Below are 17,803 nucleotides of genomic sequence, written 5' to 3' on the forward strand. Positions count from 1 at the left end.
CTGTCCTCCACCCGAACCTGTCCAGCCTCCATCTCCATGCGTGGTGATTGAGCAGCAACAGTTCACAGCTTTCGATCTTCCTCCCGAAGTCTGTGTTGTCATTCTGGCAGCCAGGTTTCCCTCCACTATAAGAGTATACGCCTGCAGGTGGAACAACTTTGTTGCATGGTGCACAGCAAAGTCTCTGGATTAGGCACATGTTTTCTCCTGTGCCGTTCATCATGACTCAATGGTACTTAGACCATGTCTTGACATATCTGATGTGTGCTCCCTTTGAGCCGCTTCATAACGGTCCTTTGCGTCTTCTTACTCTCAAGACGGCTTTCCTGGTAGCTATCACCTCTGCCAGAAGAGTGAGTGAACTCCAGGCTTTTTCTTCCAATCCTCCTTTCCTTTCTGTTCAACCGGACAAGGAGATTTTAAGGACCCGTCCTTCTTTCTTGCAAACGTTGTCACGTCCTTCCACATCGGGCAGACCATCACTTTGCCCACCTTCTTTCCGCCTTCGCATCCTTCAAAAGAGGAAGAGAGGCTCCAACGTCTGGACCCTAAATGTGCACTCTAGTTCTATCTGAAGCATACACAACAGTTCTGGGTGGATGACCAGCTCTTTGTTGGCTAAGTGGGTACCCAATAAGATTGGGCCATGCACAAACGGACCATCTCTCGGTGGGTAATTTTCTGCATCAAAGCCTGTTACTAGTTGGCTAAGAAGGAGCCTCCTGTGGGGCTGCGTGCCCTTTCTACCAGGGCAACGGTAGCCACTACTGTCTTGGGACGCGGTGTTCCCTTGCAGGACATTTGTCAGACAGCTACTTCGGCCTCGCTGCACACGTTTACCAAGCATTACTGCCTTGACAGTCCAGTCTGTAGAGATGGCTTCTTTGGCCGTTCTGTTCTCTGTGACTTTCTGGTGTAATCTTATTCGCAGACCAACCACCGGGGTTGGTATTACTGGGGTATCTATTCTAAGGTAAGGAATCTAGCTTAAAGAAATAGGTTAGTGTTAGATTCCTTACCTTAGAATATCCCCAGGCGTCACACTGGATCTGGAAAGTTTTAGTCAGCAGTACCCTGGCGCGTCGTCTGCGTCCGTCGTCTGCGTCCGTCGTCTGCGTCCGTCGTATGCGTCCGTCGTCTGCGTCCGTTGTCTGCGTCCGTTGTCTGCGTCCGTTGTCTGCGCCCGTTGTCTGCGTCATGATCGCCGGGATGATGTCGGAGTATTTAGACGCCGCCCTCGCGCGCTGACGTCAGTTCTTCTTTTTTCCGTGCCAGCAAGCGCAGATCCGGGAAGAGCAGCACTCTAGTCAATTTTTGACTAACTTTTTGATCACTTTTCGAGTTGACCCTCGACTCGCGGTGCCGCTAGGGATGCCTAGTTTTAAACCTTGCGAGGGCTGTCACCGCCTGATGTGGGTGACAGACCCCCACCGTCGGTGCCTTTATTGCATCGGGCCGACCATGATGACAAGTCGTGCCCCAACTGCCGGGCCTTGACCTGGAAGGCTAGACTAGAGCGGTCCCGTAAGCTGCTCGAGCTCCGGCAGTCGGCTCTGCGCCGCTCCAAGTCCCGGTCGAGGATGAAGTCAAGGGACCTGTCGCGGAACCGCAGTCATCGCCGCTCGATGAGCCGCCACCACTCGTCGGGCTCCAAGTCCTCAGGTAAGTTGAGGCATTTGAAAAAAGTCGAAGAGGCGTCATCGCTCTTCCGACTGCGGCCGGGGGTTCGGGTGACATCGCCACCGTCGGAGCCGCAGGTGCCGCGTCCAGCTCCATACCCGCCGGTCCCTGGGCTGCACGCGACACCGGAGGAGGTCAGCGCTTTGCTCACGGCCATGAGATCACGTTTTTGTCCGTCGGAACCTGCTGAGGTGCCTTCGGGCCCCACAGGTCTGACTGGGAGCCCTAGCGGGCCGGCGGCTCCGGGCCCGTCTGGTGCTTCAACCCCGGCGCTGTTGACGACTCCGGTCCCGACGCCACAGGGCTCCGCAGGATCCAGGCCTGGATCCGGGCCATCGCCAGTCGACCTTACGACTCCTCCGCTGGCGCCGACCCCAAGGGTGTCGCTCCTGGCGCCATCTCCGGACAACGTCGACCCCAGTTTCAGTCCGGGGTCGGACCGGCGCCATCTCCGGCGCCAATGGGTGAGGCCTTGACCGTCGACCTGGCTCCATCATTTTTACCTGATTATCAGGAGATGGATGACGAGGAGGACTGGGAGGGGTCTGAGGACCCTCTGGCACTTCAGTGCCAGTTGAGTCAGGACTGGGCAGAAGAGCTAAGGAAGGCCAGTAGTCTGGACACCTCGCCCGACACTGGATTTGTCTCTCCTCCCTCCGTGGCTTCGGAGGAGGGGGCTGCCTATAGCGTGGTGTTGAACAGGGCAGCCTGGGCTCTTGAGCTCCCTGTCGTGGCCGTGAGTACTAACCTCCTCACCGAGGTGCTTAAACCGCAGGCAAGCTCCTCGGAGCCTCTACTGCCGTTTAACGAAGCTCTAACTGACGTTCTGCTGGGCACCTGGTCCAAGCCCTCCACAGGCCTCCCTGTGGATCGGAAACTTGGCCAGACGCCACCGCCCGGCCCTGGGCGACCCTAGCTTTCTGTACGTGCAACGCACCCCCGAGAGCCTGATGATCCAGGCCTCTACGTCCCAGACCGCATTCCTGAACGCTCCTCTGGATCGGGAATTCAAAAGGTATGATAAATTTGGGAAGAAAGTATTCTCCTCTCTGAGTTTGGGGCTGCAGTCTGTCAACACCGCCTGCCTTTTGGACCGTTACACCCACGCTCTGTGTGATACGGTTGCGGACGTGCTGCCACAGTGTCCGGAGGAGGCCCGAGCAAAGCTCGCCCAAGCCCTGGCGGAAGGTTGGGATGCAGCACGGTCCTCAATTAGATGTGGACTTGACTCCACAGACTCGCTGGGTAGAGTGATTGCAACAATGGTGGCGGTTCGCCGCCATGCCTGGCTGAGGTCCGACAACTTTTCGGGGGATGTCCAGGCCTCGCTCATGGACATGCCCTTCGATTGCCGTCGCCTTTTTGCCGACAAAGCGGACAGTGCACTTGAGCGTTTCAAGGACTCCAGGGCTATGACCAAGTCCTTGTTCCTAGGCCAGTGCCAGCAAACTTCCGCTTTTTGCCCCTTTCGTGGCCAAGGAAGGGGCGCCCCCACATGTCCAGCCAGCCACAGACCGCAGAACCAGTCTCAACGCGGTTGCGGATGTGGTTACCGCCGGGGGACAACGGCAGGGTCAGTCCACATCCTCTCCCGCAGCATCTGCCTCTAAGCCTTCCTAGTCCGGCATTTCAGGCCCATTCGACGCCAGTGGGGGGCAGGGTTCGCCATCACCTCCTCCACTGGTGCACCATCACGTCAGACAGGTGGGTGCTGCAAATCGTCCGAAGGGGCTACTCCCTCCCCTTCGAGACGACCCCTCCAGCCATGCTACCGCAGTTCCACAGCATGTCTGAGGATCACTTGAAACTTCTGCAGGAGGAAGATATGGCCCTCTTTGCCAAGAGGACCATCGAGCGCGTTCCTTGGGCAGAAGTAGGACTTGGTTGCTATTCCCTCTACTTTCTGGTACCCAAGAAGGGCAAAGGAGGCCTACGCCCTATCTTTTTTTTTTTTTTTTTTAATTTTTTTAAAACCTTTATTTTCAAATAGTGCACACAGCTATTCAGCATTACATCCCGGAGGCTAGGCAGCAATTCCAGAAGCAGCAAATCAGAGTGCAAGAAGCACGGTACCAGAACGAGTGAAGGTTATAATTTTCATTTTTTATATTTTATAAGAAAAAGGAACAAGTACAGAAAGAGGGGCTAAGAAAGAAGGCAATTAACCCATTATGCAATGAGGCCTAATCAAGGAGTCAGCTAGGTACAATGATAACAATTATATGCAAAACAATATAGATACATAGATCCGATGGGGGAAGGAAGCACAGGATAATAGGGACATAGAACCGTCAGTTGGATTTATGGCTATGGGGACAAGTGTTCTTCCAGTGGAACGGATTCCGGCGGTATGCAGATGTCACCCCTATACTCGTTCCAAGCCCCCCACAACTTCTGCCATTTTTTGGGTTTACCCCTGGCCACATACACAGTCTTCTCTCGGAACATACACCAATCCATATTGGCCTTCCACTGTACCACTTTCGGGGCTGTTGTTGCCCCCCCACATCTGTGCAATGTCCCGCTTTGCGACCATGTTCCCAAGGGTTACCCACTGGGTTTGAGTAGTGTTGTGATCTGTTGGGCCCCAGATATTTAAGAGGCATCTCCGGGCCTCCGCGTGTACTTCTACCCCAGTCACCTCACTCATGATCATGTGCACCCGCCTCCAGTAGGAAGCTATCACGCTGCATTCCCAAATAATGTGCATAAAGGTGGCGAGAGCACCACAGCCACGCCGACAGAGGCCATCAACCGAAAGTCCCATATGTATTAATCTGGGGCCAGTGGCGTAGACTCTGTGCAGGATCTTTAGTTGCACCAATCGAAGACGGGCGGGGATAGCGACCTCCTTAGGGGATGACACAGCACATTGCCAGTCCTCATCGTCGATCTCTATCCCGTCCCGTACCCATTGCTCTCTTACCCCCAGAAGAAGATCCGTGCAGACATTAATCCGTTTTTTATATGTCAGAGAGATAGCGCTGTCCGGCATGTGACCATCCAGTACCCGGTCTTCCAAGGGAGAGCTTTCGGGGATTGCCGCACTCTCCGGACTGGCGGACAGGAGTGCATGTCGCAGCTGGGCGTACCGAAAATATTCCGTTCCACCCAGCTGGAACTCCGTCTGTAGTTGGGCAAAAGACTTCACCTCCCCACGCAACATCATGTCCTCCACCCTAGAGATCCCAATCATGTCCCACTTATCAAACCCCTTAGTGTGCCACAGTTTACCCAGAATTTCAGAGTCGTAAAGTGGAGTTGCCATTGTAAGTTTGTCCTTCCACCCCTGTGCCTTTGTGATCGTTCTCCAGATGTGCACAGCGGTTTTCGTTGGCCCAGACATCCGCCTATCAAGAGATCTCGTATACAGCGCCCGATGATATTTCCCGCCATCCAGGAGCCACCGATCCATGGCGTACCCCGGACTATCCGCCGGTCCGTATAGGCCATGATTAATGGCCGCCAACTGGGAGGCCCAATAGTATCTCCGCACATCGGGTAAAGCTATTCCCCCATCATACCACGGGAGCGTAAGCTTCGTGATAGCAATGCGTGGCCATCCGTCCCAGAGCAGGGCACGTTGCAAGCTCTCGATTTCGCTAAAGTATCTGGCCGGGACCGGGTCTTGTGTATTTTGCAGGGCATACAGGAATCTGGGCAAGGACATCATCTTAAATAACGCCGCGCGCCCAAGCAGGGAGAGAGGAAGTTTACGCCACCCCTCCACATCACGTCGGAGACGAAGAAGAGGGGGAAGCAAATTGTTCTCATAGCGTGCTTTGGGGTCAATGGAGATATAGATCCCCAGGTATTTGAATCCCTGTCTCTCCACCTGTAAGCCACAGTCCCTCGGAAGACGAGGTGTCCCCCCTCTCAGAACGTATAAGTGCGACTTCGACCAATTAATAACCAGGCCGGAGTACTGACCAAAGAGTCGAAGCAAGTCACAGGCCGCCTTGTCTCCGACATCATAAATTCTACCCTGCTGTTCCCTACCCATAACGGTGGCAGCATCGGAGGCAAGATCACGATATTCGGATTGCTTAAGAGAGAGGGCATGGAGCAACTCAGGCGTCGGGCCCGCTTCTAATTGGGAGTCCAGCTCCATGATCTCTGTCTCGATGCGCACCATGTCGGCATCCCTGTGCCTGCGGACGTCCGCTATGAGGGCGAGGGCCTCACCGCGCAGAACCGTCTTGAACGCCTCCCATAAGGTGGCGGCTGACGCGACCGGCCCAGTATTCTCAGTAAAGTAGAGCTCAATGGCTCTGGCCAGGAGTCCGCGCGTCTTCGGGTTTCGGAAATACCACGGGTTGACTACTACAGGCCCCTCGGTAACCACAATGTAACCACAATGTCGAAGTCAAAAGACACCCACACCGGGAAGTGGTCCGAAATGCCTCGTGCCAGCATGCGGGCCTCAGAAATCGCCGGCGCATGGGCCGCCAAGGCCAGGACATAATCTATTCTAGAAAGGCTACCGTGCGCCCCAGAATGAAACGAATATTGACTCTGGGTGGGATGCATAAGTCTCCAGCATTCGATCAGTCCCATAGTGTCAAGGAAATCGGGCAACCAGGATTGTGAACTACGGAGATCTCTAGGCGGATGTCTGTCCAAGGTCCCCGAGCAGACTGAGTTGAAATCGCCACCCACAATAAGCAACCCCTCGGGCAGGCTCAAATGGCGCCTCCAAGGTCCTGAAAGGTGTTGTTTTGTAACCCCGAGGGAACATAAACTGAAACCAAAGTCAGGGACCGCCCCTCCCATCTCCCCGTGACGGCAGCGTACCGCCCCCTCTCATCCACGACACTGGAGTCAATCTCAAATGGGAGAATTGTGCGCACCATAATCCCTGCCCCCCGGGACCCCGAAGAGAACCCTGAATGTGCCACCATCTTGAAACCCTTCCTGTTGAGCGCACGACACGTATTCCCCACCAGGTGTGTCTCCTGTAACAAAATAACATCAGGCATACTTCTTTTAAACAATTGCAAAACCACCCCTCTCTTGATACGGTCACCCAAGCCATTAACATTCCAACAAAGAACTTTTAATTTCCTACCCCCAATCGTCAAATCCCGGGCCTCCGCCGACCCCAGTAGGCCTCATAGACACAGTAAAAGAATTAGAGCAGACGTTGCATTGCCTTAACCTCTTCGCCGCTAATGACAAGGGTAACTCGTCATGGACTTTCCATTGATTTCAATGGAAATTCAATGAAAAGATAGAAAACAGCCTTAGCAGTAAAGGGGTTAAGAAAGGAAAGAAGAAACAAAGAAAGCAAACAAAACCAGCCCAAACACCACCCCCCACCCTGCACCCCTGCAGCAGACTAATTAGCCCCCCCAACCAGCAGTGTGCCTGTCGCCCCATGAACTAAACTACAAGAAGACCCTAGAGGAGAAAGGAGATCACGCAGTCCCCCCCCGCCACCCTCCATGTTAAAAAGAAGGATATTCACAATAAAGTGCTACAGTAGGGCTTGTAGGTCATAGTCAACAGGAACACCGACCGACAAAGTTAGTGAAATGAGTACTACTCCTGACGATCGGGGCCTCCCGAGGCACCCTCCGAGTGTTCTCTCGTTCCTCGCGGCTGTGCGGCAAGGTGTCCAGCCAGTCACTTACAGTCTCGGGCATGTCGAAAAATACAGCACGACCATCGTGCTCAATACGCAGTCTAGCGGGGAACATCATTGAGTATTTCATTCCCAAGTCTCTGAGACGGCGCTTCACTCCCGCAAAACCTTGACGCTGTCTCTGAACAGCCCTGGTAAAGTCCGGGTAAAAGTTGACATCCGCGTTCTGGAACTTGAGGGGCCCATGCCATCTCGAGGCCTGTAGGATCACATCTCGATCTCTGAAATTGAACAGGCGGGCAATGATGGGTCGCGGCGTGGTGCCCGACTTCGGCGGTCCACCCGGCATTCTGTGGGCCCGCTCGACCGAAAAGAAATGGCTGAGGCCCGCAGGGGCCAGATGAGTCTTTATCAGGTCCTCGACTAAGAGGTCGGTGGCCGAGTCCTCTGCACCCTCCGGAACCCCAATGATTCGAACGTTCTGCCGCCTGGCACGTCCTTCAAAGTCTTCCAGCCGCTTTGAGAATAGGTCGTTGACCAACCTCAAATTCCGGACCTCCGTCTGCAGGTCCGAGACATCAGTCATGAGGCTCGCAGTTTTAATATCCAGTGATTTCACTCTATCATTGGTTTTGCCAAGATCGGCCCTGATCAGGTTGAGGCCGATCGCCAGGGTATCGACTTTGTGCGTCAGAACCTCGTGCTGCTTGTGCATCTCCGTTCTGATGCCAGCTATTGCCCCCATGATGTCCCGGAGTGTCGGCTCCGTCTCATCAGGCGAACCCGCACGTAGAGTGTCTTTCGAATGAGCGGCCACAGTTGGCGAGGTCCTCTGCTGGGCGTAGCGGTCAATCTTGTTGGTCTGGGGTTGGACCGTCTTCCTGCTGACCCGGTTCGCCGTTCTGTCGGGGTCGCCCTTGCCCGCCATGTTGGAGCCAGGGACAGAACAAAGGGTGGCACACCGAAACCCCTACGAGTACCCAAGCAAGTGTGGAGCGTAGCAGCCGCAGATGTTCAGTCAGCAATAGGCACTCCGCAACTCCGCTTACTCCGCCGGCTGAAACAGGAGTCACTCACTCGGCATATCAGTCATGCACTTCAGTGTCGCAGCCGTCGGCCATCACCGAGACAATGGTCCGCCCCTGGCACGGAACTTCAACACGACGTATCTTCGTCAATGAGTGTCGGATTTTGGATCGGACAGCAGATCCCGTCTCTACGACCATTCACCAACAAGAATCCACCACTGTGGAACAGGATTTAGATCAGGATTGTGCGGAGGGTCGGAGGGTCTCCGGAGCTCCGAGCTTACGCGGCCATCTTGCTTGCCCGCGAAGCTCCTTCCCCTACGCCCTATCTTGAACCTACGTAGCGTCAACGGCTTCCTCCGGAAGGAGAAGTTCAAGATGCTGACTTTGGCTCAGGTCCTAGCTGCCCTGGACCCAGGAGACTGGATGGTAGCGTTGGACTTGCAGGATGCGTATTTCCATATCCCTGTCCTGCCGGCCCGCCGGCTCTACCTGTGGTTCACGGTAGCCCACGAGCACTTTCAGTTTACCGTGCTCCCCTTCGGCCTTACCAGCGCCCCTCGGGTGTTCACGAAAGTGATGGTGGTGTTCGCAGCTCATCTGCGCAGGTCAGGGGTTTCAGTCTTCTCCTACCTCGACGACTGGTTGTGGAAGGCGGGTTTGCCCCAGGCTGTCGTCTCCCACCTTCAGAGGTACAATCTCTCCTCTAATAAGGAGCCTTAGATCCCGTCCCTCACCATAAACAGGGCAAAGGAGTTTATTCTCTATACTTTCTGATGCCCAAAAAGGATGGGTCACACAGATCCATTTTGTATCTCAGACTCTTAAACAAGTACATTCTTTCAGAGCACTTTCACATGCTCAGTCTCCAGGATGTCATCCTACTGCTGCAACCTGGCTGCACTCAACCTCAAAGACACCAATTTCAACATTCCCATCCATCCGGCACATCACCAGTACCTCAGAAATGTAGTCAGCAGACAACATTATCAGTACAAAGTGCTCCCCTTCGGAGTCGCTACCACTCCCAGGGTATTCCAAGTGCCTTTCAGTCGTGGCCTCTAACCTACACTGACAAGACAACCATGTCTTCCCCTATCTGGTCAATTGATTCATCAAGAGTGCGACCTGTTATAAATGCCAAAAACACCCTACTTTCACCATCAATCTACTTCACGAACTAGGCTTTACTATCAACGCCTCAAAATCAAACCTACAACCCCTCCAGAATCAACCTTCTCTGGGGCAGTTGTGAGCTCAGAGGTGGGCATGGCTAAATACCACCAGGATACAGTCGCTCATCCCTCTGCTCCAACCAGGACAACAAGTTACAGCCAGGACAGTAATGTTTCTCCTCAGCATGATGGCTTCCTGTATTTCCATAGTACCCCCAAGTTACACATGTGCCCATTGCAGGAGTGCTTAGGGCACCAGTGTTCTCAAGTGGAGCGTCATTGGGAAGATTTAGTGTTGATGGGCCATCAAGCTTATCGTTCTCTACAGAATGTTTGGAAGTTTGGCTCTAACCGTTGGTAAAGGACATTGTGATACTTAATTATGAACCTGTTGTAGAGAAACCAAGGCTTGTTTCTGAGCATTGTAATAGGTTAACTTTAGGTCTCATTTGCCGAAATGTAATCAAAATAGTGATCCTTCCTAAATATTTATACCTATTTATATACCATATATATATATATATATATAAGGGCCATTTCTCTATAACAGCTGCTGTATTTTCTCGGAGAGAAAGGTCTGGGCCCAGATCATCTGGCAATATAAGCGCCTTTGTTGTGAAAAGTATTATTTCTAGGCTTCCCTTTGTGAGCGCATGTCTCAAGTGATGATCTTTCATGAGTCCTGGTATTTATGGTACTTATATTTTGAATATGCGCCACGGGTACTGTTTCACGATGAATCATATTTCAAGCATACGCACTTTAAGATCCTCCTGGTGCTTCATCAAGTTTGCTGAAGACTCAAGGATAAATTCTCAATTGCCCTTCTTACTCAGTATTTGTCTCTTTTGTTTAAAGCAGATTTTCCTTTTTTGTTCTTCTGACTAGTTTTTGTTAGACTGGTCTAGATAACGACTGCAATCTGTTGGTCAGGTTGTTTGGGGAAATCCCAGGTTCCACCCTTCTCAGGTCTAGTCACTTAATTTGGAGTTCCGAACACCAGCATGAATTTTTTTTTTACTGATTAATAGTGTCTTTCGTAATTAAGTTAAAGATTCAGGGATGCTGAATCATATTACATATGTTGAACATTTGTGCAGAGCATGCTGCAGAGGTAGGATTAGTCAATTGTCTAAGTTTTTTATTTGGGAACAGTCAGCAAATACATCTGTTATAGTTTCTTAATGGACTTGTAAATTGTCAGTACAAGTGGGTATCAAAACAATCACGGAATCCCTCCAGTTGAATTATGAATTTGTGAATATATCCAGGCTGAAAGTCCATCATTTCAAGATTCTTCATGATATCTATTATACCCCCAAATTGATCATTCAATTGGGCTTGTCTAAGAAGCTGTGAATGTTTTCACTGTGGTGAGTTGGATGCAGATACTGTGCATATTGTCAGCTCATGTTGGGCACGGCATTATTAATGGAAAGAGGTTTTTTTATGAGCTCTCCAGAATTATTCGAAGTTCTATTTTTCCATCGCCTCAGCTGATTATTCCTGGTACTTTAGGGGAAGTTTCCCTGGAAGTGAAAGGTATTACATTCTTTATGATCTCAACTGCTAGGATCCTAGTTGCACGACATTGGCTATGACCGAACGCACCATTGGTTATCAGTTGATACAAGCAGTTCATTTATATATATGGGTTTGAGCTGGCCCTTGTCAAGAGGAATCCCGCAAATAAATATGTAAGGCAGATGTTGGCCCAAGTGGATATATACGCAGTGACAGGTAAATGTAGGGGTCCCTCAGGTGTTGTAATAATTAGTGGCTCACCTCTTTTCCATTTTTTTCAGTTTTTTTTCTCTTCTGTTATACAGTGTTACCATTCTGCTACACTAATGGTGTAAAAGTGTACAGCAAATCAATAAAAATGTATAAAAAGACAACAAATATGTATTTTGAAATGTCTTGCTTACTCCAATTACCAGTCTGTCAGGAGGATAGGCAAGAGTAGTACATCTCCAGACTGTCCACAGGCAATTCAATTTTTTTCACAGCACACAGCCAAGAGAGAGTCAAGTAATCCTAAAATAGTAAAGAGCTAGGAAAAGAATGAGAACAAACATACAGACAACCTCAGCAGAGGATTAAACACTGATGGACTGGAATGATTGAAAAAGATTCAGAAGCTCCAAATAAGCAATCTCAATAAAGATACCATGCATCTGAAATCAAGTAAAGGAGTAGAAAAAACAAGCAACCCAATCATTGGCTAGGCCAGCAAGAAGATAACCAACCTCCCACATTACCAAAGATCTTTACTACTTTTGTACATCCAAATGAATTATTTGACTTTGGTTGTTGCAGAGAACAGAATGTAAGAAAAAATAAAATTGTTGCAAATGACAAAATGTGGAGCTTTTAGTCTGAAGTGTCAAAATGCCTCTTAAACAAGAAACTCGTTTTTGAAATGCCAAATCGCTTCTGGCACACAATCTGCCACAATTTAAAACACAAAATAATTGCATAATTTCATTACCATGAAAAGAAAGCCAATTATTCACGAAAACTGTAGCAGTCTCTAAACATGTGTTCAGTGAATCAGCTATACTGGCCCCTACACTTATGTTAACACGACTCTTCCTGCCACCAAAGGGACTAAACAAAAAAAAACTTGAATGCTTATCAGCCACATATCACACTTTAAATCATACTATATTATTAACAGTTTCTCGATGAAAAGGCTGCTCAGAGAAAGATACGCCTATGAAGACCCAGCCAAGAAAAAGGACCCTTCTGTCTTCCTTCTCAAATGCTCATCCATGAAATATCTGCTGTCCTTACTTGACATTCCAGTTTCGGAGAATGTCTCCAGTGATGGCATACCAGATTTCCCCACCCCCACACACCACTACTATGAAGGAATGAAGCTTGCTGCTGCACTCGCTTACAAAATGAGGAAAGACCTGCCCATTTTAACAGATGCAGCTCATCTACAAAGTCAGATAAGAACTACTCCTGCCAATCAAAATTAGGTGGGGTAATAGAGTTTTCTTTACTAAGTTCAGACTTTTAAAAAAATGCCAAGCTTTTGAGGCCCCAGGCTTCTAGACTTTAAAAGCAATTAGAATGACATTGCCCTGCTTGCCCAGAAACGGGATGGAGTATCCGTGGAATAAGACAAGAAGCATAGGAAATATGAATGTACTGCAGTTCTCCTACGCAACAAGCTTGCCTGTACTGATAGAAATGGGTGACCTGGGAGAGAGAAACCAGTTGCAGGCAGCATAATCCACATGAAGCACAGGCATTGGGTGTCCCAATCAACCCCCCGTACGAGTACCTGGCCACAGATGGGGAGCTTGCTTGATAGAGCCATTTCTAACCACTAGAAATAAAATACAAAGGTGGCTTCTGAATGTGCCCGTAGCAAGCTTGCCGAAGCATTCACTCTCCGTGAAGTACAAAATAAGAAAGAAAAAGAACATATCCATATACAGAGATGAACCTGGTCCAGCATTTTGTCTGAATCAAGGGGAGCAAGTAGATGAGCCTTCAGTGTGGTTAAGAAAAGTATATTGGTACGGTGTGTATGTACTTGGGCAAGCAGAAGAGCTAAAACGTTTTTGTGGAATTTGAATGGCTCCGCCCGTTTTTGTCCAGGACATGGTTCGTGGTCATTTTTCCCTACTGTGTGTTTCATGGATTACTGTAGTCACTACCTTCTCAAGCTTTAGGCTTTAATCACTTCTCATTTGGGCTGAGCACAATAGTATCCAAAAGCAACATTTAGGGCTATGTGGTTGGACCTTCTATTCAGGAGTTACTGGAACAGTTTACTTGCTCTTCATATTGCAAAGTTAATTCAGGATGGTAATCAAAAGAGCAATTGACACAGTGGAAGGACTATAATGGACACCGAATAAATAGTTTGCATTTCAGCATTAATATCCAAAACCAGAGACTTGGGGTGCTCGGTTTTGGTTGAAATATGTTACTCTATCCTTTTGAAGTCACTTGAAAACAGAGTTTAGATCCATTTTGTTCCTCTTTCTTTTTCCTCTTTGTTTCCCCTCTATGCTACTACATTTCATTTCCTCTCACCTGGCATGCTAGTTTAAATTAGATCTAGTCTTCAATTGTTCTCCAAATATTTCAAATATTAGTTTATTTTTAAAACATCTCTCTTTTCTAGATATATGTAAGGGCACAATTCGAATATGATCCAGCAAAAGATGACCTCATACCCTGCAAAGAAGCTGGCATCAGATTTAGAGTGGGCGATATAATCCAGATCATTAGTAAGGATGATCATAATTGGTGGCAGGGTAAACTGGAAAACTCGAAAAACGGTACAGCAGGCCTCATTCCTTCTCCTGAGCTTCAAGAATGGTAAGCTGGGTCCTAAATAAGCTACAAATTCTCAATCGACATTTCCATATGGGCAGTGTATTTCATGTTCTCTTATTTGTTATCATAGTCTACCAAACATAGTTTGCTCGTTATTTGTTGATGTTGTGCTCAGTTTAACTCAAAAATTATATGCTCTGACCTTCTTCTTGCTGTGTTTTTACCTACAGTATGTTCCCCAATGTATCAATTACATCCCTACTAACCTGTCTAGTCATGTCCCAAAAGCTTCCTCTCTGGATCTTTCCCCTATCACAGTGATGCAGACCCTATACCATGTTGTTTTCTAGGGCAGGTAGAAATGTAAAGTTAGTACTTCCTTATGGTGACTATCTTATGAAAGCTATTTTCATTATAGAAAGACTAGCTGTCTCTTAGAGAAACACTGGTATGCAATATTAAGTACTAATACTGCATCTTGGGAAATGGGTCACCTAGAAATATAATTAAATCACTGTTTTGATAGTTATTAACACCCTATTCAATAGTGGAGTAGGATTTTTAATAAATATTAAGTAAAAGTCAACTTTTAGAGCAGGTGTCTACCAACAGTCGATTGGGAGTTACCAGTAGCTCCTAGACACCTTCTGAGTAGCTGGCAGCCTTGAGTTAAATTTTGAACATTCACAGGTTCTGATTTTTCATTTAAGTTTAAGGGAAGGATGTGTTTTCTTTACATTATCGTCAGGCTGCAGATAGCAGAGCCTGATAATGAGCAGTGCTCTGTCAGATTTATGGGCTTGGCTAGGGAACATAGGTGAAGATCTGCAGCCCTGAAGTATTTAACTTTTAAATAGAAAACCTTGTTGGCTCAATATTGGAGCATGAGAACAAAATCATGTTTATAATGCTTTCAAATTGGAGAAAATTCAAATGAAGTTATTTTAATAATTAACTCATCATTTTATTTTTCTCCCATTTCAAACTTTTGCATTTACAAGCAGCAGGCCTTTTGCTCCTAGTGGCTAGTAGACACTGTGCCATATTTATAACTGAAAAATAGTCATTGTTTTAAATGGGAGAAATCTAAAGTGAGGAAAAATGTTTCTATGAAACATCAAGGACCTGAGTTAGATTTCAGCGGACGGGTTACTCAGTCACAACGGTGGCGGATATCCCGTCCGCCGAAATATAAATCCCGTAATATCCGATGGGATTTATATATCGGCAGACAGGATATCTGTCACTGTTGTGACAGAATAACCCGTCTGCCGAAATCTAAATCAGGCCCTTAGTCTTGATGTTTTTCTCCACTTTCAATTAAGCCAAGTACGTCTCAATGTGTTATGAAGCATGTGTCTACACTTAAAATTCCTCCCATTTACACAGATGTATTTTTCTTTTGTTAATGTGGCACCATGTCTGCAGGCCACTGGGCGCAAAATGCCTGGTGTTTGTAAATTTGGCACTTGGAAATGGGAGACTATGTAAATGAGTTTCATGGAATCCATATAAACCCAGTTATCTCTTCAGTTTAATGTTACTGTCACAGTGCCATATTTATAAGTGAAAAATACAGACATTATATTAAGTGGGAGAAATTTAAAGTGCAGAAACATTTTTCCATTAGCTGAACATTTTTGCAGAATATTTTTCTGCACTTAAAATTTCTCCCATTTAAAAAACAAAAATGTTTGTGTTATACATGTATTGGTGCCACATATAGCGAAAGGTATATCCTGCACTACAAGTACGTACAATACAGACTCTACACATGTATCCCATTCATATGCACTCATGTTCATATAACCCCAAAGACCATACTCTCACTGACACACATGGCAGCCCTGTTATAGTATAGTGCCCCTAGTAAGGGGGCCATCGAGCGCGTTCTTGGGCCAGAAGTAGGTCGTAGTTGTTATTCCCACTACTTTCTGGTCCCCAAAAAGGACAAAGAAGGCCTGCGCCCCATATTGGACCTCAGGAACGTCAATCGCTTTCTCCGGAAGGAGAAGTTGAAGATGTTAACTCTGGCTCAGGTTTTGACTGCCCTAGACCCTGGAGACTGGATGGTAGCATTGGACTTGCAGGATGCATATTTTCACATCCCCGTCCTGCCGGCCCATCAGCGTTACCTGCGGTTCACGGTAGGCCAGGAGCATTTTCAGTTTGCTGTGCTCCCCTTAGGCCTTACCAGTGCCCCTCAGGTGTTCACGAAAGTGATGGTGATGGTCGCAGCTCCTCTGCGCAGGTCAGGGTTGTCGGTCTTCCCCTACCTTGACGACTGGTTGTGGAAGGCGGGTTCGCCCCAGGCAGTCGTCTCCCACCTTTAGACTACGGCCGACCTCCTGCATTTGCTGGGGTGCTCCATCAACATGCCAAAGTCGCACCTGGGTCCCTATCAGAAGCTCCCCTTCATCAGAGAGGTTCTGGATTTGATGCGGTTTCTGGTTTATCCTCCCAAGCAGCGAGTCCGGGATATTCAGGCTATGATTCCGATCTTTCAGCCTCTATCCCAGGTTTCAGTCAAGATGACCCTCCGGTTCCTGGGCCTGATAGCCTCCTGCATCCTGCTAGTGCAACATGCCAGATGGCATCTTTCTACTACTCTTTCCAATGCACTACCCTATCTCTCATCCTATACATCTATCAATATATCCTCTACATCCACTCTCCCATTTATCCCAAACCCCATACCACTACTATGATTGCCAAAATAACCCTTTCTAGACTCTCTCCTACTCTACCCCTCCTTGCATCATCTGATACCTCTTTATACTATACCGATCCCCTAAAACAAACCTTTCTAAACTCTTCCCTCTGACTTCTTCCCTCCAAAACTAATTTTTACCCATCCAAAAGCCTCTTCCTACTGCTAAGACCTAAAAAATAAATAAAATAAATAAAATAAAAAAAATTAATAAATCCTTCACTCTATTATCCCTCCACTATCCTTTTCAATCAAAATTAACCGACTAACATGTTCACTTCTCAAATTCCATATTCAACTATACTAATTCACGACTAATCCTTTATTGGGTTCCAGAATAGAGTGCTACTATCCAATAAAGAGTCTCAACTCCCCATCAGGGTTACAAGCGCTATATAAATACAAACCTTTTTCCTTTTCTACCCCTCCCCAACCCTTCTCAATCCAAAAAACTGACTAACATATCCACCACCAAAATTACTCTTGTGTTTCACAATACTAATTCAACACTAGCCTGCTACTTGTGCTTCAAAACCCCATCAGGGGTAGCAAGCGCTATAAAAATACAAAACTCTTCCCTCTTCTATCCCGCCACCTACCCATCTCTACCCAAATAACTGAATAACATATCCACTACTCAAATCACTTCATATTTTACTATACTAATTTTCAACACTAATCTTTTATGGGTTCCGGAGTGGCCAGAAGAGCGCTTCAACACCCATTAGGGGGAACAAATGCTGTATGAATGCAAACCTTTCTTCCCCTTTTATCCTTCCACTATCCTTCTCACTCCAAATAACCAACTAATATCCACCACTGAAATTACTTCATATTTCACCTTATTATTCACCACTAATCCTTTATGGGGCTTCCTGAATAGCGTGCGTCAACAAACGCTATAGAAATACAAACCTTTTTCCTCCTCTATCCTTCTGCTATCATTCCAAATCCAAATAATTGACTAACCTATCCACCACTTAAAATGTACTTGCATGTTTCACTATACTAATTCAACATTAATCCTCAATGGGTCCCGGAGTAGCGTGCTACTCGCTGAAAAAGCGCTACAACTCCTCGTCAGGGGTAGTAAGCGCTCTAATAATGCAATTACAATACAATACAATACAATATGCGGGCCCTGTCCGATCATGTCCGGATCTCGGGGGGGGGGGGGCAGCAGGGGACGGTGCTCCACCCAAACCCTGTCCAGCCTCCACCTCCATGTGTGGAGATTGAGCGGCGACAGTTGACAGCTTTCGATCTTCCTCCCGAAGTCTGTGATATCATTCTGGCAGCCAGGCGACCCCCACTAAGACGGTAT

The 17,803-nt window shown here is 47.9% G+C and overlaps 1 protein-coding gene across 10 annotated transcripts in view; it reads left to right on the forward strand.

Annotated features, from left to right (window-relative positions):
- The window catches only part of CASK (calcium/calmodulin dependent serine protein kinase), a 1,261,401-nt gene that overhangs the window by 1,064,503 nt on the left and 179,095 nt on the right, over positions 1 to 17,803 (forward strand). For all 10 annotated transcript variants that reach the window (XM_086934112.1, XM_086934115.1, XM_086934119.1 and 7 more), the window contains one exon: positions 13,615 to 13,811. In XM_086934112.1, the coding sequence (XP_086790238.1) occupies positions 13,615 to 13,811 (197 nt within the window). The remainder of the gene's footprint in view (positions 1 to 13,614; positions 13,812 to 17,803) is intronic.

Source organism: Lissotriton vulgaris, chromosome 8 (genome assembly GCF_964263255.1).
Source record: "Lissotriton vulgaris chromosome 8, aLisVul1.2, whole genome shotgun sequence".
Classification (NCBI taxonomy): domain Eukaryota; kingdom Metazoa; phylum Chordata; class Amphibia; order Caudata; family Salamandridae; genus Lissotriton; species Lissotriton vulgaris.